Here is a 26,524-nt window from a genome sequence, read left to right as displayed (position 1 = left end):
TAATAATTACTGTATAGTAATCCCTGGTTTTGCTTCCGGAGGGGGTGGCGGTGTGGAGGTTGGGTCGGTGAGGGACGGACAGGAAATGACAACAGGGGTTCAGAGTTGAGTTTTAGCTTGGCACGGGACAGTATCCCATGTTTCACTATATTATTATTGTGCCTGCAAAATAAGTCTGTTGTTCCGGATCAAGTCTCATTCGACGATGTCCCCCTTTTTCAGCCTCATTCTTGAGATCTTAACTCAATCCAGCATAACCCTTGTCATCAAAGGCCTATTCAATGTTATCTTTTTCATCTCTCTTTTCCCTTTTTATCCTGAGCAGCACTTTTATTAGGGGATGGAAAGGAGTCCAGAATCACAATGTACCCATATAATGTATGGAGATTGCTAAATTGAGACCCTTTTAAATTATACTTTTAATGGTTACTGTCTGCTTTTTTTTTACCTTCTTGCAATTTCATGCTGGCGAAAAATAATTTTATTCATTAGGTCAAATAAACGGTTGTTCCATTAAAAGACCCTGCTTAAGGCCTTGTTGAAAGTGCTTCATCAACACAATTTGTGGGATGCTTTGTATGTGACAGGTGGAGGAAGCCCTAGAAGGAGTAAAGAATGCAACCAACGAACAGGACCTGGCAAACCGCTTCAAAGAATTTGGAAAGGAGATGGTGAAGCTTAATTATGTAGCAGCCCGGAGACAGCAGGTAACCCGCCTTTTGTTTTTACAAAACATCAAACCTCTTCTGACTTCTGTCTTCTGAATTCAGACACAAGTGTTCTTACTTGAGCAACACAGCGGTGCACTCATTAGCACTTGGGGACTCTTCTTCAAAGAACAGTATAGACAGTGGGCCACCTTTAGATGTCATTACCCGGATATAAACAACGATGCTGACCTGGGGGGTCCCATATTACACTGTAAGGCTGAATCCCAATTCTACCCCTTGGTCCTTGTCTTAACCGTTAACCCTCGTTTCTGCGCGGTCATGAGAATCAAGTGGTGTCCCGATGGTGTCCCCAACTGAGTGGTAAGGGGATGCTGAATGCTCAATGCTGAACACACACTAGCACAGGTCTTAAATGCCGTATTTTCTTCATTGTTTCTACTATAGTAGACATATTGGTAACTATTCGGTGATACAAGTGTAACAGTGGCTATACTGATGTGATTTCATGTTTAGAGGGCAATAATGATGTCAAACAACTTATTTAGAAAGCCATAAACAGGTTCTCTGTGCTCTAACTATGAAAATATTCACTTTGTGGACAAGGAATCCTACTTTGTGGAAATCACTCATCACACCCAAGTCTGGAAACAATAGCAAGTGCAAGTTCAAAAACACTTAATTTATCCCCGAGGGGCAATTTAAAGGACACAGAGAGCAGCATATGGAATAAAAATGTAGAAAGCAGACAAGGACAAGTAAAAGAGCAGAGACTACTGAACACACACGTACCTAAGAGAATAAATAGTAATTAAATATTTTTTTAAAAGTATAACAAGCTAAAGGGAGGTTGTGCGAAATCTGGATAGGGAGGGGTCCAAGTTCAGAAGGCGGACTGCTGTAGAGACAAAGGTAGCCCTCCTCCTTTGTGTTCTACATTGTGGGCATCATAGTCTCCAACCCGATGGAAGCCACTCAAACACGGGGTGTAGCGCGTGGGAAGGGTCCTGTAGAATCCTGTATGCAGTCCGGGTTATTTGCTGATCGCGGTGTGTAGAAAGAGCTCTCACAGGATGGCCAATGATTTTGGAACAAACTTTTGAAATACTGATTAAACGAGTCCGGTCCTGTAGATGCAGTGAATAAAACCATGAAATGAATGGAAAGGTCAAAATGTTCTCAATAAAAGCATAATAGAAGGTCAGCAAAAAATTTTTTGTTCACTCCAAAGGAACTCAGCTTCCTCAACATGTACTGCCTCTGTTGGATGAAAACCTCAGAAGGCCGTCAAATATAGTGCCCAGGTACCTATACTCCTCAACCACCTCCACCCCCAGATCTGTAGCGAAGCCTGCTCTGATTTTTACTACAGTTAGGATACCACATGAAAAAGTGATTTCTGATTATTTGTCCTAATCCTTCAGGAGCTAAAGGACCCTCAGTGTCGAGATGAGATGGCGGCCGCACGTGGGGCTCTGAAGAAAAATGCCACCATGCTGTACACTGCCTCACAGGCCTTCCTGCGCCATCCAGATGTGGCGGCCACACGGGCGAACCGAGACTACGTGTTCAAGCAAGTGCAGGAGGCCATCGGAGGCATCTCCAGCGCTTCTCAGGCCACCTCCCCAACTGACGAGAAACACACCCACGCTGGCATCGGGGAACTGGCTGCTGCTCTCAATGAGTTTGATGTGAGTTCACTGCTTATTTATGCATCCCTGCAATTTATTATATAGTATATCTATTTGTCATTTATGTTCCGAACAGCCTTTTGCACAATTAGCTGACATTTTTAGTTTTTTTTAAATCCCAATCAGTGAATCAGGTGCAGCAAACCTTTTTCTCCATCAGACAACACATGTAATGATATTTCTAGAGTCAAAGCAACAATTGATGACAAACAAATATGAACAATTTAAAGTGTTGTTGGACTATAAAGGGTGTCTTTATTGAAAATGTACACATTTGACGGTGAAGAGCAAATAGCCAGTCTTAAATAATGATCCTTTGCTGCCACCTAGTGTCTGTACACTGACAATGACGTACAATCATGGACACTGCAGTTTTAGATGGTGGTTGGGATGAGGAAGCCGAGTTCTTTTATTTAATATTATATTATTAAAAAGTATATTATTTTATTATATGCATCCTTGTTAAAACATCCTATGAAAGGCATTTGTTTTGTGATCAATGTATTATTTTCTGTTTATCAACGGCCTTGTTTTGGCAGTCTGTCACAGGAAAAAATAAAAATGTAAATTAATAATTTAAAAAAATAATAATAATATAATAAATCTATATTAAATGTAAAAGTACTAAATTGTTCATGTAATGAATGTAGCGTATTTTTATAAGATGACACCAGTTATATTGAGTAATGACATCCTGCGATTTCCAATGGGTTGACAGCCTTGCTCGTGATTGGCTCCTGCCAAAGAATGGTAATGGTAATGGTTTTATTTCATTTGATAATGCATCAGATTACAATTGAATGCATCACATAATCAGTTCACAGTTCCACATGTCCAAAAGGAGTAGGAAGAAGCAAAGCTTATTAAATCCTACCCCTCCATATGGTACTTTTACAATCAGTAACTGTTACATTTGTTCACTTCCTGCTTTCCTCATATGGTTTAAGGTTTTTTTATTATTATTATTTTGTCCTGTATCGAAGTACGAGGTGATATGACCATCCAATGACATAATTGGTACCATAGTAACTGTCAATATAGTGATATATATAGCACATCATGACTGGTTCAAGACTCTTCATCCTTGTATTTAGCAAACATCAACTGCTTGTATTGTTTCTTGAATTGGCTCATCGTTGTGCATTGTTTGAGGGTTAAGAAAGACTTAACGCTAGTAGTAGTTCTGAAGCAAAGAAGATGAAAGAAGGCACAGTGTTCAAAGTTTAAGAAAAAAATAGTGTCTTATATACCAGAAGTTATGGCGAATCTGTTTTATTCTGTTCGGTTCTTTGATATGCATAGCATCAGGATCAGATAACTGCTCTTTGCAGTCTTGTTTTCCTCTCGATGCAGCGCATGAGTGACCCTTTGTGATCATGCTTGCACATTGCAAGTCTACTAAACTCTTGGCAGTTTTGATGAATAACTCGACATTATCTTCCCTTAATGTGCACAATTTTTGGGAAGAAAACATGCAATTTGTTCTGCACCAGCAATAGTTTGCCCCCCCACCTTAAAGAGGACATCACATTGGCTCATTTTTTTATGTGAAACATTATGGCTTTTAAAAAAGCAAAAGCAAAGACCTGAATAATTTGATGCCGTTGACAGTCAGACAGGCAGCAATTAGATGAAACAAATTGCCCTTTACTTAGCCCTCTGTGCGTGCCTGTAGCTGGTGCATGTTTAATTCCTAACTTCCCACAGAGACATGACACAGCCTGTGGTCAGATGCTTTTAGAATAGTAATGACCTGATACAGGAAGCTCTTCCTGTCCACTGTCTTTTAGGCTCATGCACACAAAGGCAGTTAAACATCTAATGGCTTTATAGTAAATACATATACTATTTGCTACATCTATGAAACCATTATTACATAGCATGGATGCAGTTCAATGATGCTTTTCAGTTGTGTTGAGCTGCAATGCTGTGTGATACATAAAGCAAATTTTTGCTTTTCTTTCATTTATTAGTCACGCTCAGGAAAATGAATCGCACACCAACGGTAAACAACAAATTTCTTTTTTGCCGTACAAACCACAAAAGAACATAGGGAGCCTCTTATCTCCTCCACTGCGAAATGCTCTTGCAGGCCGCAAGCTACACAACAATCGCAGACAAGTCAGCAGGAATATAAATGGCTGCTGTCTGTGCTCTTTAATTAGGGGGAGAAAACATCCTCAGGTCTCTCTTGACCCCATTCTTGCAGCGGGGTTAACATTGTGCCAGGCACAAATCTGTTTTGTTTTTATTTTTTGTGTTATTCTTCTGCAACATACAAATGTGTTTGCAGTGATGTGCAGGGGCTTGGATGCATACTGTGTGTTTATACACTTACATACTGCACTGTGCAAACATTTTGATATTTTAATGACATTTTTTTTCTCCAGCAATCATTGACACAGTAAAACTGTAAATAGATTGATAGACACAATTAGTAGGTTTACACTTTAAATACATACTGTAACTGTTTGCACCAACTGTTTAGGGGACCGGAGGGGGGTACATTGCTCAAGGAAGATGCCATAGAATGTCATGATACCTTATGCATTTCGATGTAGATTTAAGCATGTAAATCAAAACTAAAACAGTAATGTGTACTTTAAATCTAAGAAAAAAATAACAAGTACTTATGGGATGTTTTAGGGCCCCTGGAAATCTCAGGGCCCCGAGGCAATTGCCTTTGTTTGCCTCAGGTTAGTACTCCCCTGACCTCGGCCTACTTCACTACAGCTCATTTCAGCCAGCATCAAACCAAAACCAAAACGACACCTTGGGCGTTTTCTTTGTCATTCTGCGTACAAACAAAAGCTCAGCGTCAACAGGGTGTGTTAAGAGAAGAATATGCACAATGTCGAGGATGCAGAGACTGCACTTTTTGTACTCGTATGACCATTCAGGATGGTTATGTGCATGGTGGTAACATGAAACATTGAATCTATAGTTGTATTTAGCTTGGTGATGTTTTGTATTTTGGACCGGTTTAAATTTCCCATTTGGTCTGAAGTACGGTGCCCTTGAGCAAGACACCAAATCCCCAATTAATATGTGGCTATACATTCCTTCACTTCAATAATCTTCTTACAACATCCGATGGGAAGTTGTTGTTGTCCATTCCAAAGTTACATGACTGTCCTCTGAATGTGTCCCAAGCTCTATCAAATCCAAAACATCCTCCAGCAATGGTAGCGGGAAACATCTTTAAACATCTCGTTTCATTTTGTGAGTTCGTGAACTTGCTTTTGCAAATGTGTAGTCTCCCTACACATGAAAGGTGTAAACAAATTTTTGGCCTTCCTACTTCATTTTAACATGCATTAAAGGGGACTTATTATGCTTTTCCCACTTTTCTGACCTATAAATGTAGTTAGAATGTTGTATTCTCATGTTAAACGATGCCAAAGTTTCAGATAATGCGGTTTGCATATTTGGAAGTGAGCCCTGAAAGAAGTTTGGGATAGCTCAAAACGTTCAATTTCAAAAGGCGTGGTAAAACTGCCCCCTTGTGACATCACAGAGGGGCGGACTTCCTTATATATAAACTCTCTGCCCTCCCCCAAGCTCTGCTTCCCCCGCGCTTCCCCAAGTGCTGCTACTCTGTTTACTTGCTAGCAATGCCTCGAAAAGGAACGCCACATTTGTTTACAATTCATAACAACGCCACCATCAGGCACAAGTGGTTGGAGTTCCTGATTCCTTAACAGAAAAAGAAATGCATTTTAATGTGGAATACATTTCACACCGGGCTGTTTATAAACATGGGCCAGTATGCAGGATTAGTTGGTAGGATTTAGTTGGTCGGCTGGATTAGCCGACCAACTTGCTGAAGCCCTACACCTTTCCAAGGTTTCCAATGTGAAGAGTCAGAAGATTGAGTATTAAGTAGCAGTGTCCTAACTGTGTTTATTTTGTGTATGTCATGGAGCAAAAGCTCTTGTCTGTGTAGCACTATATCGTAGAAGAAGCGGGGTTGCTAGTAGCCTTTTCCCATCACAATTATTGGCTCTACCTTAGATTTTACACACTGGTAGTCCCACAAAACACATTACACGCTACCATAGCTGAACGCTAAAATGTTAAAGCTACTTACCATTGAGAGACTTCTTGAAGTAACCTCTTTTTGAGAAACTTCGGACTGTCTAGTCTCTACTTCCGGATTGGATTCAAAATCCAAAACATATGGCTGTATGTTAAAAGGCGACTTTTTAAAAAGAATAAATAGCCGTTATTATCAACTCCTATGAAGTTGGTGTCACAAACTGGTTGTGTTTCTATGGAAACATTAAAACAGACCGTTTTTGCGGGAAGCACGGAATCCAAACAAATACAGCTGAATAGGTACAGATTCTAGAACGGTTATTTTGTAGAACACTGGTTATTGTGAGTAGCTGCTCTGTATGAGTCCACAACTCAATACAAAGGGCCGAAAAATGAGCATAATAGGTCCCCTTTAAGAGAGCCTCTGTATGTTGTGCTCAAAGAAGCTGGTGCATGTAAAAAGTTGCTAAATAGTTGTTGAAGGAGACCCAGCATGAAGCAGCAACTTACAAACTCTCTCCAACTTACAAATTATTTGTTGTTGTTAATTGACTTGTAGCTTAGCGTATTAAATAGCACTTGTTTAGTTTCGATAAAGTTGTTTGCCAAATTATTTGCCTGTGGTGTGTATGCGTTGTATCCAGATTGTTGTAGAATGTAGAATGTTGTACTGTGTTGAACTATGCCAAAGGTCAGATAATGAGGTTAGCACATTTGAAAGTTAGGCAGTGATAGAAGTTTGGGATGGCTCTGAACGCTCAGTTTTTTCCAACACACTTTTCTAACACTTCGTTATATGGGCGTTCCCATATAACAAGCTGTTGACCTGGCCTCCCCCGCTCTGTGACCAATCAAAGCGGAGTGGGCGTGCCCAGAGGCGGGCAGTGGGTGGAATAAAATATTTATCCTGGGATGGCAAGCAAAATGGTTGTTACTTTTTTGTAGCATACTATTTATTTCTGTGCTGAGATGTTGACTGAGACATCATGTTGTCTGTTGACTGTGCTTTGGATTTGTCGTCGGTAGGTTTTCCAGTTTGAGGCGGTTTGTTCTCCTCAACTTTAAACTCACCATCCAGGGAAAGCCCTGTCATGTTGGAATAAAATCTTTATTTGGGGAATCTGTGGGAGGACACATGGAGTCGAGGCCCCAAGGGTGTGTTGGGGAAAGACACATTGTAGCACACATAGGAAGATATTTGTTTCTAGGTCGTTGCACACAACTACTAAAGAGAAAGTCACAATATTTACTTGCATGCTTATGTTATAGTTTTTAACCTTCTACTTTACTTTTCCTGAATCAGTATGCAATGCATTCAGTTCTTGGCAATGGTCAATATATTTTACCATTGTTATGCAGGTAGCAACTGCACTGCATACATCTGCAGTAATATCCAATAAAAAATCCTCTCCTGTCAAATCAGGTGAAGCCAAGAGCAGAAAACACCTGATATGGCCCCTAAAATTCAACTCTGTCCATCTTCCCTGCTCTACCGCACTGCACGAGCTTGTGAAAAGCAGTAAATGCATCACAGCTCTTTTTGACCATAAAGATACAGAACACGTTCCAGAAAGACAGTGTCAGCTTCAAGTATGATTTACATAAAGCAAGGCTTTCCTCTGCAGCTGCTGCATTTTATTAGATGATGTAGAGGTTGATGTTAAATGTAACTGTGATTGCATCAAAATGATCTAATACCTCTCGGCTATCAGATTACATTTGCTTCTCTGTAAGTATGTATCGCTTGATTTTTATGTCCATTCGGGGGCCATTGTGTGCTTCTGTGTCACTTTTGCTTTGGATCTGCTCTCACAAGTGATGCATCTGTTCAAATGCATTAGCATCAGCCTCCAGTTCATGGACTGACCAGGAGATGGCAGTGTTTCATTACTTTGATCAAACTCCCCATTCTCTCGAGTTCACCACCCCTTTTCTTGTCTTTTCCATTTTTATCCCTTTTTCCCATAAGTCCTTAGAAACAGAGATTTTTGAGTCTGGCTCATTCTAAGCTGAGAGAAAGTAACCGCATCATTCTGGATTGTTATGGGTGTGCTGAGATGCATGGTGACCACTGAGATGAGCTTTGTCGATTAAATTTAACAGATTGACCCCCAGAGATTCCATCCGCATCTTCCCCTCCAGTGGAATTAGCAAACCTGTGTGATAAGACGCTTACCGCCAGCTGATCATTTCATCACAGATTCTGTTGACCTGTAGTTACTTGACATAGAACACATTGTGAATGATATTCACTTACAGTGTGCGTATACATGGTGCAGCAAGCATGCACAGGTAGATCATCGCTCTGAGCCTGCAGCTGAAATGTAAGTTGAATTGAATGCGTTTCCATCGGCGTGTCCTCCAGCTTTTTGTTGGACAAAACCAAAGAACTGTTTGAAATTCAGCTGCATTGTACCTTCATGCAAAACACCACTATATACCCTTGGGCCTTTAGCCACTTGCACAAGTATGTGCTTGTTCTCAGTCTGCTTTGACTAAACGGATTGACATACTTGCACAATGCAATGTGTGCATGGCAGTCGCCCCACATATAATTGACTTCCAGGATGCTTCACGCATCCAGTTGTGCAATGACAGGTAAATGGCTTTATTCATGTGAACTGAATGACATGCTGAGCTTCTCTTTTAAAAGCTGCCTGTATGAGATTTACTATTAAACATTTGGCTAGTGTGGTAAAACCGTCTCATTCTCACATTGTCTGCTAGTATTTTTTGTTGTTGTTGTTTCATGCCTTGCTTTTCGACTTAGGGGCGGCAGTAGCTCAATCCATAAGGATTTGGACTTTGGGACTGGAGGGTGACATTTTTAATCCCACTCTAGAAGACAATATATACTTGTATACATCCTTGCTAGAGATAAGTTGCCCTTAAGCAAAGCATAAGGATATCAAAGTAATAGCAAAGGGAAAAGCGTGCTGATAGTGACATTGGAAACGGTCAGTAAAATGCGAGCACTGCACTTGATGGATATCAATTACAGTGACATCTTGATTTTACTACACCCCAGGTTTTGACAAATATTACTGCTGAAAATATGTCTTGGTTTGCATAAATCGGCTTTGTCATTGTATGGAAAAAAAACCAAAACCCAACAAACCTGTTGAGTGCAAAAACAAATCATCCATTTGTTGGTGAAGTAGTAGAGTTGGGACACGATAGACAGATTTCAGCCAGGGAATCATCTTTATTGTGTGTGGGGGTGGTTAATAACTGTCTCCTTCCTATCATAAGTACAGTGTGCTGAATGTTCAGGAGGCCTTCATGTGCATTGCAATTTTTTTACAGTATTGAAAGACGCCATGGCAAAGTGCAAAGTTAGCATCTGTTACAGGTTGTTCCTGCATATATTACTGATTATTGATTTTTGTGTTAATATTTGTGGTTGTCTTCAAACGTTTTTAGAACAAAGTAAAGATGAAAACCGAGGTTCAACTGTGCATATCTCTTGTACAATATAGCTATGTAAATACAGTGAAATAGGTCACAATGTAGCTCTGCAAACACCTTGCTAGTCTATCTCGTGTTTGTGAGGCATCGTCGAAAGCTACCATATTTTCTGGACTATAAGTCGCTCTGGAGTATAAGGCCAAAAATGCATAATTAGGAAGAAAAAAACATATGTAAGTCTCACTGGAGTGTCAGTCACATTTTTTGCAGGTAATTAATTTAACAAACTACTTGACCAAAACAGATATTACATCCTCTTGGAAGGCAAGTTCTAACAATAAAAGAATAGAGAACAGGCTGAATAGGTGTAAGATATGCTAACACAATGGTTATTCAGCTACACAAAAAGTAAACAGGAACAGAAAAGGTGTCCAGTGTTTATTTAACATAAACAGTTTTTTTTGTTTATAAGTCGCTCTGGAGTATAAGTCACAGGAACAGCCAACCTATGAAAAAAAGTGTGACTTATAGTCTGGAAATATTGTTTTATTTATGGTGCTTAACTTTGCTTTATACATGTATGAATTAGTTATAATTAGTAAAATGCTACTTAAAACACAAGGTGATAGTTTTAGCCAATAAAATAACCCATGGGAAAAATATTTTTAGAGGAATATCTTGCCACCACATGCCAGGGTGGATTGTATATGACTTTGGGCGATCAACGATACTCTTCTCAACTCAAGCACATTCGGAAAACGTTTGCATTTGGCATACAAATGATGCCACAAAACATGTAATCACATTTGCTATGGTATGCAACAATGTCCTAACCAGCTTCGATTCATTTTTTTGCAGCTGAGTGACATATATCTGATTCACATTTGTTATTTTAAAGGAATTTTTAGCCTGTGAGATGAATTTCTTCATCTGGTTATAACAATAGCACACACAGTAGTTGGACATCTCCATTGTTAGTGTGTGCATGGTGAAGGGCTCACCGTGACCTTTCAGAATGCTCTTTTATTGCAAAGGCAACATCAGAGAAGCGATTGAAATTACTTTATCAATCGGTGGACACCGATCATGGTTGTCTTGTCTCTTTATACACACACACACACCACATCTGCTTGGTGCACATTCTCTAGCTTGATGTCGGGGAAGGTGTATACAGTATTTCAAGCATTTATCTCACATATATCTATACATATAAAACGATCTGCGACAGTGTTTACAGAAGAAGAATTAATCAAGAATTAATAACGTTACAAAATGTGACATTTATTGATAAGAAACCTGCTATTTCTAATTCCAGGACCACCTTCCATTGTTAAGCCATATTTTAGCCCACAGGTACACTGCTTAATTAGGTCTTCCTACATGTCTCCATTACTTTCCATGGACAAATGCACCTGTCAAGACGAATATGAATAAGGAGGACTCAGCTGAAATAATGGGATATGACCGAGGGCTAAAATGATATTGGTTTGTTTATCATTGTACGCTAATTAACCATCCCCTGTCTTCCCTTTTGCAAAAACTGTAGTCACCAGTGAACAGGAATCAGAGATCCATACTTGTTATAGTTGGAGTACACATCCTTGAGGCAGATTCTGGTCAACTGCTGCAGTATATCTTTTATTTAAGATCAGTTTGCAGCTTTCAGTGGCTGTTTATCTCTATTTATAGACTCGTCCTTGTTGGATTAGATTTGCAACTGTTTAGCAAAGACACTTTTGCCTAGAAGTTTGAAGTAATAAATCTCTCTGTAGCCTCCTTTGTCGGAAACCAAATATTTATCTTAAGTAGCAATTGACAGTATGTTAGGGGTTGTGGGTGTGCCAAAACAACTTTTTTACTTCTATTCTGATATTGCAACCTTGAATATGGGCCAATACCGACACTGATCCTATATCAGCACAGATTGTACTAATTGTTATACTTTCTCATATGAATGAATTTATTTTACCTTCATTGAAGACATGACTATTCCCAAAGACACGATGTGGCCGCAACATCAACACCTTCCTCTTAAACACCACCTTCCTGTTTTATCATGACTTATGTATTTTCTGAATTCAATACTGTTTATCTCCTTCTTTATCAAAATGCTGGCACTTGCAACTTTCCTTGGCTCCACTTTGGGTACTAAAGGTGAGAATCACTATTGAATTACAAATGAAAAATAACTCATGGCAAAACAAGAAGGTGGTGTTGAAGAGGAAGGTGTTGACCTCGCTGACACATCATGTCCTGTGCAGTGAAACTAACCTTAAATGTGCATTTATCCATTTTATTCATTATTTATATGTATTTACACTCAGGTGTTTTTTTATAGTTTTACATGGTTTTCTGAATGTAAAACTATAAAAATGTGTTTTGTGTTAACATTGTGGGCTTCTCGTCCCTCATTTGTCGTGGTTCTTTGGTTCCAGACCCGACTATGTTAAATTAATTTCCGCAATATAGGATTCAAAGATAATAGATGTAATATTTTTGTAGAAAAACAGTTTTTGCCTTTCTAAATACTGTTTAAGATTATTAGAGCCCTATAATATCACCCTATAGTCACTTTTACGCACCAATTATTTATTGTTTACACCATTTTTCAACTCTTAAGCTGCAGGGACTCGAGACGGCTGCTACCTAGCATGCTAACCAGTTAACCTTGAATGTATTCCGTACAAAAAATGTAAGAAACCACAAACTTCACCGACATATCACTTGTATTTAAATATGTTTTGACACCCAATAGACAATACTGTACTACAAAACAGCGATAATTTATAAATGTATTAATAAATTGTATTGATAAAATAATTTATTAACATTAATTAATTAATTAATTAATAAAACTTTATTTAGTGACAGAGCGAAAAAAATGGAACCACAATCTTGTTAGGAACGACTGCAGCTGAATTGCAGTTTTTTGTATTTTTTCTTTGTGCATGTAAAACCATAATTGTTAAGTTATAAAACCGTGTTTTGTGTTAATGTTTTTTTGGCTTTTAAAATTGAATATTTGGATTTACCTTTTTTTGTTAGGGTAAAAATGTATTCTGTTGGAGTTGGTCCTTCTGGGACAGTTTTATGACTCTAACCAAGGTTCCGCGGTATATTGTATTTATCGGTACTATTCATTTGACTAAACACAGCCGTTATATTTGAAATATGTCTATAAGGCGAATAAGTGCCTGCAGTCAAACATGATGGTGGTACCGTCATGGTCTGGGGCTGCATGAGTGCTGGGGATATGTGTTTTTATGAGGATTAACATGAATTCCAACAAAAAAGGGTGACCAAAAAATAAATAAATCTAATGGGTAGACATAAGACAATAAATCTAATGTATTCTACAATAATTATGTGCCTGTAGGCACTGTAGAGATTGGGTGGTTTACAAATATTTGCTGACTTACTTGCATTTTTAATAGGTTGACAATGTACTATTTTTTTCCTGACTCAAAGTTAGCAGTGCACAGCCACATTATGTTATGTCTTATTATGTCATGGTCAGTGTACTGTTGAAGTATTCAAAATATACCAGGACCTCTTCCTATATGCAAAAAGGCAAATAAGTCAAAGTTCATGGCTTCAAGCCCCTTTGAGGTGCTTCTTATGGAAAAGAAAAAAAAAAAAGAAAACAAATTCCATGGATAGATGATAAACTTCCACCCTTCCTTGGCAATATGGCTCGCTAGCTGTTCCCAGCCCCCATTGCAGCTCCACTCAGGGATAGACACCAAACAATCAACACCTATTTGCATATTCACATGATTCACTTGTTTGCTCTGCTCTTGCTTTCTTTCATTTTTATGACTTTTTATGACTTCAAGCTCATGCTATCTGCAACCGCATAATGCGAAAAACAACTTGTGAGCAACAACAGTCGTTTTTACCTGCTAAAAGTAAGAATGTGAGAAATGCTAAATGTGTGCCAATGACATTTATTATTTTTCCTCAGCGGTGGTTGTTTGTGAACTCTTAATTGCATTAACACTAATTTCCTTATCGTTGGGTCTCATAGGAGACCCAAGTTCAATTCCACCCTCGGCCATCTCTGTGTGGAGTTTGCATGTTCTCTCCGTGCATGCGTGGGTTTTCTCCGGGTACTCCGGTTTCCTCCCACATTCCAAAAACATGCTAGGTTAATTGGCCACTCCAAATTGTCCATAGGTGTGAATGTGAGTGTGAATGGTTGTTTGTCTATATGTGCCCTGTGATTGGCTGGCGACCAGTCCGGGGTGTACCCCGCCTCTCGCTCGAAGACAGCTGGGATAGGCTCCAGCACCCCCGTGACCCTCGTGAGGATAAGCGGTAGAAAATGAATGAATGAATGTTGTTCAATCGAGCGCTAGCTAGCACTGCTGTTTTTGTATTTCAATAAAATTAAAGAAAAATGATGGCTTTTCCTCTGTGGAAGGCTGGCGATTGACAAGCATCTTCCAGCTCATGCATGCCTGGCACCTGCAGGGCGTGTCGGTACTGCAAGTAGAAACATCTCAGGTGGGAGGTCCTTGTCATGCCAGTAATGTTGGAAGCAATCTGGACCGTCAAGGTTAAATTTTTTCTCATGATTTCCACCTTTCAATGTCCCATGTTCAATTCTCCCTGGAAAAAAAGTCTAAACGGGCAGTTCTGTGGCGTTGAAGGAGACAAGGTTTCAATTAGTTTTTCCTCTAGATGCCGTGTGATGATTATTGCACTGCAGTCGGCACCAGTAAGTGTCGTCATTTGGGTTGAAGACCGCCCCGTGTCTTGACAGACAGCCAATCGGATTCTCCGGCGAGAGGCCTTGCGTATGCAGCTCTGTGATCCCACCATGTTCAAGAAGAGAAAGCTTCTTAGCTTTAGCCATCAGGAGGGCATGGCCGTGTGAATGACTTGTATAGCCTGTTGTCTTAAGCTTTTGATCAGGTGAAAAATAACCTATTTTAGTTTATTATTATTTAGAATTTTAAGTGGGTCAACAGAACAATGGGGATTGTGAAAGGGAGGTGAAGAAGCGTGTGCAGGCAGGATGGAAAAAAGTGTATACAAAACTGTGGTGAGACCAGCCATGTTGTTTGGTCTAGAGACAGTGCCACTGAAGAAAAGACAGGAAGCAGAACTGGAGGTAGCAGAGATGAGGATGCTGAGGTTCTCATTGGGAGTGACCAGGATGGATAGGATCAGGAAGGAGTACATCAGAGGGACATTACATGTTAGAAGCCTTAGCGATAAAGTCAGAGAGGCCAGACTGAAATGGTTGGGACATGTCCAGAGGAGCGATAGAGCTGCCAGGTAGGAGGTGTGGAGGAAGACCAAAGATGTTTATGGACGGAGGGGAGGAGGACATGAGGGTAGTTGGTGTGAGAGAGACTCATTCAGAAGGCAGGGATGGATGGAAGAGATTGATTTGCTGTGGCAACTCCTGAGGGGAAAAGCCGAAAGAGAAAGAAGAAGAAGATTATTGTTTTTGAGTTACAAGTTCCAAATGCTTTTGTCTCAATCACCCCTGTTGCTTCGCATAGTGTAGCTCTACTTAAAACCTCATTAAGGTCAAAATGTGCAAAATGCATATTCTAGCTATTTTTCAACTTGTTCTAAGATTTTGATCAGGTCTACATATTAACTCGTATGTCATTGCAAGCTTTGATGCATGACTATAACAGGTTTGTCTGTCGAAGCTAATGCTTCCAAAGCCACACAGGGTGCACTGACGTCAAGTTATGTTATGTACATATATAGTGTACCATTGGCTGCAGATTTTATATTATTAGCACATAACTTTAGCAGTTAAAAGGCCAAAGTAATACTTTATCTACATTATTTAAGTTTGGCTTTAGCTAAGGACAGAATAAATTCAAATGATCCATGGTGACTTTAAATCTTCACTCATACTATGTCATTTTGGCATTCTTCTTTTGCAGGGAAAGGTGTCCTCAAGATTTTGAGTTGTCCATTTATTATTGAGGGAACGCGTTTTTGAAGTGTAAAGAATGATGTGCTGGTTTTGAGCACAGCTTAATTAGAAGAAAAGGAGCAAGTGATGGGTGCTGGATTATCGAGGGTAAGAGGGATTGATTGCAGAATGAGTGAATGTTAACGGTATGGTGGCAGCAGCTAGCTAGTTTTTGGGTTATCGCTTATGTGCAAGACAAAACAAAATGAAATGACACTTTATTCATATTCAAATGAGACACACTTTGCTTAGTATATTTACTTTATGTATTTGCCAACCATACACAAGCCCCTGATGCACCAGTATTTGGAATGCTGGTCAGAGCAAGACCTTTTTTTCTTTATTTTTTCATCATACTCGTTTCACACTTTCAGGAAAGGAGGCGTGATTTACCCAATCTGTGGTTATTGCAATGAAGAAGGCCCCTGAACAGCCTTACCAAATGATACTACAGAAGTAATCTGGCATCATCAGACCTTGATTCAGACTTAATGAGAATACATCGACCTTTCATATCCCACAGCTGACTTTTTGTATTTATGCATTCAGCTACAGTAAATGGCAATGTTGCACCATGGGTATGCTTGCATCTATTAGTAAACAGCAATGCAATGTTACAAGCAAGTCTTCTTATACGTAAGTGCACTATTAGATCAGTAGTACTATGCTATCAGACACCCCACCACCAAAAAAAGGTATTTAAAATGCCATAAACAGGTTTTCTATGCTCTATAACTATAAAAATTAACTATATAATAATTATAAAAATAAACCATTTACAAATATGGAATTCTACTTCGCAGAAATCATGGTCAGGTCCGAAACCAAATAATCACGATAAAGGAGTACTTAAATGTTGTTCCAGTGTTACAGTTTTTCTATTAGGTTTACACGCATATCACAATACAGGAAGAATGGAAAGATTAAGCTATGTTGGATATGTATTTTGATTAAATTTAAGTCACATAATGACTGTGAAATCCTTCACACTTTGCACAATGGCACAAAACTCATTGATTCATTCTATGTGGGAATGAATATTAATTTAATTTTCCTCACTTTTCAGCAATTATACCACACACCTTGCAATGTGATGGTAATTCATTTGTTGCGGCCCTGTAGTGTCAAGAAATGTTTTGTTTTGATTGTATTCCAAGTCATGACACAAATGATGAGGTGATCCATGAAAATAAAATTAATGTGAATAATAACTCCTCCACTTTCCTTCTTTCGGGAGATGATGCTGTTGCACCTCAAGGAGAAGGACAGATATTTGGTGCGCTTGAAATGTAAGACTTTCACGGACATGTTCCAACACTTTGGCCATTACTTCCCATTGTCAGCTCCATTAGGTCTCAGGGCCAAGCAAGCATTCATTCACCATGTCACCACTCCCTCGGCACTCCCATTTTTTTCTATGGTCGCATTTATATGAACGTTACTGGGGCGTTTAAAATCTGAGCTCCAGCATCTGGCGAAATTGTGTTTTTGTGCTCAGCTGGAGGCAGTACACACATCATATAACTCCACTCTCAACACACTCCACGGTATTTTCCACTTACTTTGTCATAGTCAGATAGGGATAAACTTCATACAAGCACACAGGACCATACAGAGGCTAAGAGTGGCTGTCAGAGTGTGTGTATTATTTGGGACGGACACATGCTTGTATGATACAAATGCTCAGATACATGAGTATGGATGGTATCAAGAGGGTGTTTATAGTCTGTCACAACGGATGAGATAACAGAATGATGACGTGATATTGCATTTTTCCTTTTGTAGCAGCTATTTCTGGCAGGGAAATAGGTGACAGACAAATGTCAATACTTAACCCTAATGTCTGATAATCTGCTCTGAAGACTACCCACTTATTGTAGTAAGATTGTAAATTTTTTATGGTAACAGAGTAAGACAAAATATCAGCAAGTAACAATTTCAAAATATGACCTATACCCATACTTCATCCAAGATTCTATAGTACATGGTCCTGTTCATCAGCCCCTAAATACGGTAATGTCACATTGTTGTTTTAGCACTCTGCAACCTGAAGTATTCTGAAACGCTGACTAAGCGGAAAGCTAACTAGAAAATATTAGTGAGTCATATGAAGAGGTAGTGCTTTTGAAAGAGTTTATAAACAACTGTCCCTAAAGGAAAACTGCACTTTTTTTTGGAAGTTTTCCCATCACACGTCTTTCCCTTTTATGTGCATTTTGCATTTTAAAGAGAGAACAACAGCTTGCATGGATGAGCAAACGATGCACAACATGGGTTGTTATGTTATTATTATTATTATTATAATCACCAAACTACAGCAACATTATTGTAGGTGCTAACGCTGAAGAACTATTTTTTCATGGTGACATACTCAACAGACAGTTGTCCGTATGGCCAAACTGGTCTGGGGTGTAAGGCTGGTTAATGCTAACAATTCTTTCTTTGTTGTGATGCGGTCTCTTCGCTGCCCTCTTCGACATATACACAAAATATTTCCATTGATGGTAACACTGTATGCAGGAGAAACATGGCTTGCATGGCTTGGTATGCTCCATATTTCCACATCCAAGTCATGCCGGTGCTGACCTTCTTGGCTCCCTTCTTCTCTGATGTTTCACTCTTTCTTCTTGCTTGTTCAGCTTCTAAAACCTGTAGCTCTGTACGTATATTCATACTGAAAATGAAAAGGTTCTGGATCCTGTTTTGTCCGACTGGAATCCATGGAACATGGCTGGAAGTAATCGATGGCGCTCACAAGTCTGCCATAATTAGTAAATAGACAAGTGCTCTTCCTATGCTGCTGTTGTTTACGGACGTTGCATTAGGTGCTCGGGTCTCTGTGAAATCAATATACCTAACAAAGAAGTTCTGGTTCAAAATACTGGAGGTATTACATATTATCATGAATGTGTCTGTTACTGCATTGTCACAGCATGTACAGTATATAAAACGATAAAACGTTTTTATAGTCAAAATATGTGTGTCCCATTACATACATCGTTAGCTCTCTCATTCTAGGTCTTTTTCTGTAGAAAGAAAGAACAGAATGGGGGAAGGCATGGTGATGTTTTACATAAGGCTTGTGGGTGATAGGCTAAATTCCATTAAAAAGTGCAGTTTTCCTTTAACATAGCTGCTCATACTAAGATTTAAAAACAATTATTTAAGTGGCGTGAATGGAGTGCCCAGGCTCATTGGGAGTGTTTGGTGACCAGAGTTCCTGGTTCAGGTATGGCAAAACTCAGAGCCTCATAGCAATTGGCTGCAGCAACCCACAATCTCTGGGAAGAAATTTAGGCTAATGGACATTGCAGTGCAGAATATGGCAAAAAAACAAAACTAAAAAAAAAAAAACATCTACCGCTTGATGAGCTACCAAAACAGAAACAATGTCAGGCAATTTTTCCCTAATAGTAATATTTTGGTATACCTGCAGAGATCAGATGGTCAGAGTGGAAATCCCAGTGCTCCCCTGCCGTCAACTGATATTTGAGACTGCCCAGTTCATACTGCCGCAGGCGAAACTTTGGATCAGATACCCATTGTTCCTGTCCACATTCAAGGTCTCTCACCAACTAGACGGGGCACTGCTCCAACTATTATTATATTGGCACCGAGCAACCTTTTGGTCCCTGTTGCAGCACTGTATATATTTACTACCTGTAGACTTTCTTTTGTTATTACTTTTTTCCATTTAAGTCACTCTTTGTCTGTCTCTTTATTTCTTTCTTCATTTAACCTGTCCTTCAACATCTCAGATATCACTTGTTAAATTCATATTTTGTGGTGAGGACATGGAGTCCATTTGCTATTAAGTGTACCCTGGGTATAGGGGAAAATATATTGCATCAGAGCTTGTCAAGTTAACAATGCAATGCGGAGGCACTAACACTTTTTGACGTTAAAACAGCAGACCTGCCAACATGTAAGATTTTGTTGTACTTAAGCCTATTTGCTTAATTTGCTTATTTGACACAGCAATTGGTGGATGAAACAAACAAGACACTACCAATGTATAAAGCAGAATATTAACCACATGCTTAGAGCTCCCATACACATAGTAGAACTACTAAGCATGTGCTTTCCAGCCATTTACAAAAACAGCAAAGGAAACTGAAACGGATAGTTTATGCTCACATTAAGCCACAAAAAGCTTCATTCCTTCATTCATAATCAAGTCTGCTTACTAACTGCTAGCACTCCATGTAGCCCCGCCTCCACATGCAGAGTGAACTCTCTTCCCATCCAGCCTGTGTACCACAGACAGATGGAGCGGATTCGGATACACTTCAGTCAATTTATCAAGGGATCATAATTACCATAGTTCGATAAATCGATATATCCATTATCATGACAGGCCTACTGACAAAAGTTGTTCATTAATCCTCATGCCTTATATGAACACATAAGTAGGTTTGATAATTATGTTGTACAATAAGCGTGGTTAATATTCACAATTTCATTTGTATTGGGTACTAAGTGAGAGTTGGACTTCCTACTGTGGCAGGTTGGCAGTTCTGAACCTATTGTATACATATTTTAGTTATTTAGCAAATAGAAAACAACTACCAAAAAAAAGAAGAAAAGACGAAGCAATAATGAATCAACATTAACACAGGTTCTATTTTGTATATGTATTGTGTTTTGTATGTGCACTATCCCATGAGATGCACGTAACCGTCAAGAAATACGTGTTCAGGGGGGTGGTTATTAATTTTTCACATGCATGACAACCATGTATTCGCAATGGAAGCAGTTGGCTCAATTGGGCGCCCACTCACTATTTAAGGAATGCAGCATTTTTAGCTTGAATTCCTGCTGCCTTTCCTCTTACTAATTCATGTTTATCCCCATTTCGTATCTCCACTTGCACCCTCTTTCGTTATTAATGTTCTAAGCATGCTTTACATTTCGATTTTTAAGGGGATAGTTGTGTTGTATGTTTACCCCTCAGAGGATTTCTAGTTGTATTCTGTTGCACCATGCTTATGTTAGCGTCATGCACAGCATGTAGCCACTTCATGCAGCATGTAACATCCTGCTATTCTTTTATTCATATCAGAGCTCTTAATCTTAGGCCGATTGTTCAAAAACCTTTCCTCAGCTTAACATTTTTTTTTTATGAATGCATGGACATATTTATGTTATTATATCTCTTAAATGCTAAGGCTTGATACAGATCTGCACTGACTTCTCCAAAGGTGTAAAGTTCCTTTTCATTCTGTGACAATTAATGGTCAAACTTTAACTTCAGATTAAATGCTCTCTTTATTTGGCTGATCAATCACAGCATGTTGTGACAAATCCCCCTGTTGGGTCAGCACTGGCTAGGCTTTGTCACACAGAGTGATGATCACAACCAAATAGCCCTCCAAACAAAATAGTATATAGTCTTTGATGAGCTTTCCTCTGAGAGATGACATAGTTGTCATTAAAATATTGGAAAATCCTGGAAGGCAACAGCAGACGGGTTGATTTGATTTGACGGTTGCCCCATGTCACCGTTTGTTTCCCCCTGGAGTTGGGTTGAACTAATAACCTCAACATTTGTCGGGGAAACATAAGGTTGCCTCTGGTCCTTCACTGTCAAACTCGAGAGGATAAGTTCATATAAAATGGAGGTTTAAAACCAGCAGGCAAGATATAGCTACTACATAAACACGGTACATCATACCTCAAGATAGCTTCTCAATGGATAATACTATAGAAATTTAACTTTGAGCTCAATCTTTTGAGCCCACAAACTACAAAGTTATGGCGAACCATTATAGATGTGAGAATGCCTACGGATTTCTATAATAATCTAGTATAGTAATCTATTGTTATTGTGATTTATCAATGTGTACAATTAAAACAAGCACATCAAATTAAAGGCACCTAATGAATACCTGCCATTGGTATGAGCCTGTGATTTGTTTTCCAGGGAGGACCTGGTAATGGTGGTAGTTTGATGTGTATATGGCATGTGCAGTCTGTTTTTAACATCCATTTGCTCCGAAAATATTCACTGCCTGTCTTTAATACCATTGTGGAAAGTTCTAGATAATTATTTTATAATTTAATCTGATATGACGGATAAACACACAAGCAGTTTGGTACATTAGCATGGAAGAAACAGCTTGAAAATTTGCATTTTGTTCATGCCCGATCATTCCTGCTTGAAATGTCTACTTCCTGATAGTTTCCAGTTAAAGGACGATATCTGTTTTTGGTGTAGTTCATTTCAATCAAGTGATTACTGATCGACCACCTCTTGTGCTATTGTTTCCACTTTTAAAATCAAAATGGCAGAGGAGTAGTTTATACCCAACGAATTGCTAACTTACTCAGATCACTGTAAGCACTTTGTTTGATAAGGTCTGTGAAGCGGGCCAACTCATTGCGATTTTCCAAACCCTTCCGCTGTATCTGCTGTCAATTTCTACATCCATATGTTTAAATTGTAGGAAATTGGCAATTTGTTGCTTTGTCGAGGGAACATTTCATTTACTTCTCTGTTCTGCACTGCTGTGGAATTTGTATTGGGTATATTTCTTTGAACGTGGATCACATCGTTCATTTGTTCTCAACATCTCAACAATTTTATTTTTTTCTCTTCCATTGTCTTCCACAGTGGTGCACAAAGCAGGATTAACATCTAGTAGTACAATGATTCCATCCTGTATGATGTCATTACATAGTATTCTGTTTTTCCTCCTTAAGAGCAGCGCACAAGGCAGCATTATCTTGTAGTACCTTGATCTCGATGTCCGAGAAGCTCTTCTTGAAGTTGTCGTTCTGTGTTTGCAGGACTCTTAGATCTTACATTATTTGTGCTACAATTTCCTACTGTTGCTTGTTCATCTCCGCCTTCAGGGTGCAAAATAACGTCCACACACTCTGTTCCTCTGCGTCTAATTTTGAAGCCAGACTTACATTCTTCAGGAGCCATATAATGTCAAATCCTCTTCATTCAACTCCCAGGATGGCATTCTTTATGACGTGAGGGAAGACTATGTTTACTACTTACTGAAAATGAGCCGACACACAGCAATTATTGTCTAAACAGCTGGCAACACAAATGACAACTGAAGTAACTGAGTCTTGCTCACAGTCAAGGTGGCTGGAAGTAGCGTCGTGGTCCATGTTCATTGGTTCATTGTAAATGATCCCATCCCTTCGGAAACTGGGCCGGATGGCAGTTTTCCATCATGATTCCGAAATACTTCATACATTTACTCTTTGATGTAACATCAAATGAATGAGGTTGAAAAGCCAAAAAAAAGGGTGAAGTGAGAATATCATGTTGTCACAGTTTTTGACTTGAGCCATTGCCATTTACTTTGAAAGCCTCAATGTCAATCACGCATTTTCTAATCTTTCTCCCCTGCCTATTCTCAACTCCCTATGATAATTGGAACCTGACATCATGCTTGAATAACAATCGAGTAAACCCCTGTGGGAATGCTCTCAGTGTGCCTTCATGTTCTTTCCTTCTTTACATCTTTCACTCTTCAGGCCCTCTGTGTATTAGACTTTGGCTTGTTCTGTTTGCCATCTGAAAGCTCAAATGTCTGGTGTAGATGTTAACATAGAGATAACCCAGTGGTTCTCAATTATTTTCAGTCATGCCCTGCTCGAGGGGACATACTCCCCCAACCCCCCTTACCCCACCATAACTATTGAGAATGTGATGGTATTTATATTATTTATCTGTTCTGTCCAAACTGAATTACCAGCACATGAACTCTCAATCTGTGTGGACTGTAGATGTATACCATTAATTGATGTATACCATTTCTCAATCTCGAGGTTCCCCTTTGCAGTTGATTCTTGTTTTTAGCTTTGTTGGTATGAGTTATCAGTTTGTATTATTTAATCCTCCAGATTTTGGACAATTCCATAAGAGAAAAGGAGAATAACCTCACCTTTTGTATTTTTGCTTGACAGAATAAAATAATCTTGGACCCTCTGACATTCAGCGAAGCTCGCTTCCGGCCATCTCTGGAGGAGCGCTTGGAGAGCATCATCAGCGGTGCCGCATTAATGGCTGACTCTTCGTGCACACGTGATGATCGACGTGAGCGCATCGTGGCTGAGTGCAACGCTGTCCGACAGGCCCTACAAGACTTGTTGAGCGAGTACATGAACAATGTAAGTTTTCAGTCATCGTCATTGTCATGGTCATGATATCAAGTCATAACTTTGTGTTAGCGTCCCTTTATTCTTCCCTATTTGAGCTCTGACTGAGATTTACGTCTTGGGTTCTAACATATTAGAGAAACATTTTTATTGAGTGTCACATCTGGTCATGTAGGAAGCACTACTGATTATGGGTGAACCGTTTTACTCTGCTTTCCTTAATAAGATTTTTTGCTCAATGAAATTGTCACGAGGTAGAGACCGAGTGCATCAAACCCAACCTTAGTGATGGAAAGACAGTCCCTCTCTTTCTAGTGACTCACGATTAGACGACGTTCTTTTTTTGTACACTCTGTCTGCAAGCAGATTACTGAGAATGCCCAAAATATATATACTCTTTGTGGGCTAACAAAACCAGGGTTTATGTTTTGTATCCATACAGATTTAGAAGCATATGTAAATATAATGAACAAATATTAGATATTCTTACACTCTGTGCTGTTAGTAGTTGTAACTCAAATATAGCAGATAGGGTGCAGACATAACGTACATGAAAGATGTTATTTTTTGTCTCAACATCACTGCTCCCTTTTTTGTCTTCAAAATATGCACGCCTTGTGTTCAGCTACAATGATCTGAATACAAGACAAGAGACAATATCAACAATTTCAACAAAAAAGATTTTTTTTAAATCGTGTTTTCAATAACACTGGAATAACAACTTCAATAAATACATACGTATATATATTTATAAATACGGTCAAATACAATCTTTGTGACGTTGAGTTAAGTCTGGCAAAAACATTTGTCTTTAAAGACTCCTTTTTGCTAAAATAACTGTGCCATGGGTTTAATAGGCGTATGAGTTGCGTTTCAGCGGTTGACAGCCTCCGGCTAGAGAACACAGAGGAATTCATAGAGACACGAATAAGAAGATTTTCCAAGTACAGCGTCAATAAAACGTGTATATGAAGATTGTCTTCACATACAGGTATACTGAGAATTATATACACCATCATAAATATACAAAAAGGTAATAAAGCAGTTTGTGGCATTACTGAATCCAGGTTGAATACAACAATATTCAATAAAACGGTAAAACTAAAGCAAGAAACCCAGTTAACCCTTTACCTTTGAATACATTGTCTCTAAAAAGATGCAAACTCCAAACTTATACACCTCATCATAATGTGGGACAGTCAATATTTACCTAACAACATGACTGTAAAAACATACAAACATGAATTAAAGTACAACACACTCACCACTGTATTGTAGTTACTGGTCTGGAAGACTTCCAGTAAAAGTGGCAAACTGAAACAAGCCTTGGCGTAAGTCCACATCTCCGTAATATGTCTCGAGTTTACATTTTGAAAATAGATTTTTAAGAATGTCCGACGCTAAGTCAATTCTTTCTGCTCCTAGTTAGTATTTGCAACCCGTGACGGAGTTGTTTCTTGGTGGTTGGCAAGCAACTTTTGCTGAGCCTTACTGCTACCTTTTGGCTTTGAGAGGCATATCTCCATTTTTAAGTGATAGTTTAAGTGACATCCACCAGCACTCCTAACTCTGAAGGCCCTGGGCAGATTACATTCAAATGGCAACACTTGCTGCACACAGCTGACATCCGATTGGGCAAATAATCTACTCTAAGCAGTGCAGCCAAGAAACACGGTACAGAATTAAGATGATAAACTGCTGGGAATACATTAAAACAAATTCATGAAACAATATTCATTATTCAAAACTAGAATTAAATTTTAGGGCTGCAGAGAAAGCCTTTCTTTATGATGTGAAAGACCTGGGTTCGATTGTCTGCTTGGGTATCCCTCCTCGTGCGTGCATGGGTTTTCTCCGGGTACTCGGTTTCCTCCCACATTCCAAAAACATGCTAGGTTAATTGGCGACTCCAAATTGTCCATAGGTATGAATGTGGGTGGGAATGGTTGTTTGTCTATATGTGCCCTGTGATTGGCTGGCCACCAGTCCAGGGTGTCCCCACCTCCCATAGTCAGCTGGGATAGACTCCAGCATACCCCCGCAACGCTAATGAGGATAAGCAGCATAGAAAATTGATTGGAACAGAACATGTCAGAGGAGAACATATTTTGAGACACATTCGGTTCCACTGTTATTTATAGCTCAATATTACTGAAGTAATGTAAACAACCACCTCCTCTTTTCTTTTTTCATCCAGTCACATCCTGCATTTAATGGTAGATTTTTTTTTTCCTAGGAAGCTTGAACCGAAGCACAAGGTTAATCAATGTGGTAGCTGGCCATAAATTAGGTTCAAGTGACAGGAGAATGTCCATACCTGTCGTAGCTGCTGGTGATCTGTGATTGGTGACAGCATGCCCGGCTCCCTGGCTGGTGCTGAATCATCAGGAGCAGCTGATTTAGTTACGGCAGCTCAGACAGGGCCAATCTATCAATTGATCTAGGGAGTAATGCATTACCAACTTGGGTCAAGGGAGCTTGGGCAGAATATAGCCATAGCCAAAAGCCATGGCAGGTAAAAGGGGGCAACTCATCGGCTTTGTGAGCAGTACAGGGAAGGATTTAGGGAGTGTGATAGTGTGCACACTAATCTCACTGTTAGCCGGATGTGGCACATAAAGCTAAACATGGGTAGGGGGGCTGATCACCTGGGA

At 39.3% G+C, this 26,524-nt stretch overlaps 1 protein-coding gene across 3 annotated transcripts in view; it reads left to right on the top strand.

Moving 5' to 3' along the window:
• Positions 1-26,524, top strand: part of ctnna2 (catenin (cadherin-associated protein), alpha 2) — a 228,383-nt gene that overhangs the window by 24,904 nt on the left and 176,955 nt on the right. For all 3 annotated transcript variants that reach the window (XM_078793385.1, XM_058046015.2, XM_058046014.2), the window contains 3 exons: positions 588-707; positions 2,093-2,359; positions 23,679-23,882. In XM_078793385.1, the coding sequence (XP_078649511.1) occupies positions 588-707; positions 2,093-2,359; positions 23,679-23,882 (591 nt within the window). The remainder of the gene's footprint in view (positions 1-587; positions 708-2,092; positions 2,360-23,678; positions 23,883-26,524) is intronic.

Source organism: Doryrhamphus excisus, linkage group LG9 (genome assembly GCF_037039965.1).
Source record: "Doryrhamphus excisus strain RoL-2023G ecotype Guam linkage group LG9, RoL_Dexc_Guam_v1.1, whole genome shotgun sequence".
NCBI classification, from domain to species: Eukaryota; Metazoa; Chordata; class Actinopteri; order Syngnathiformes; family Syngnathidae; genus Doryrhamphus; species Doryrhamphus excisus.
This window is presented reverse-complemented; position numbering and strand designations above follow the sequence as displayed.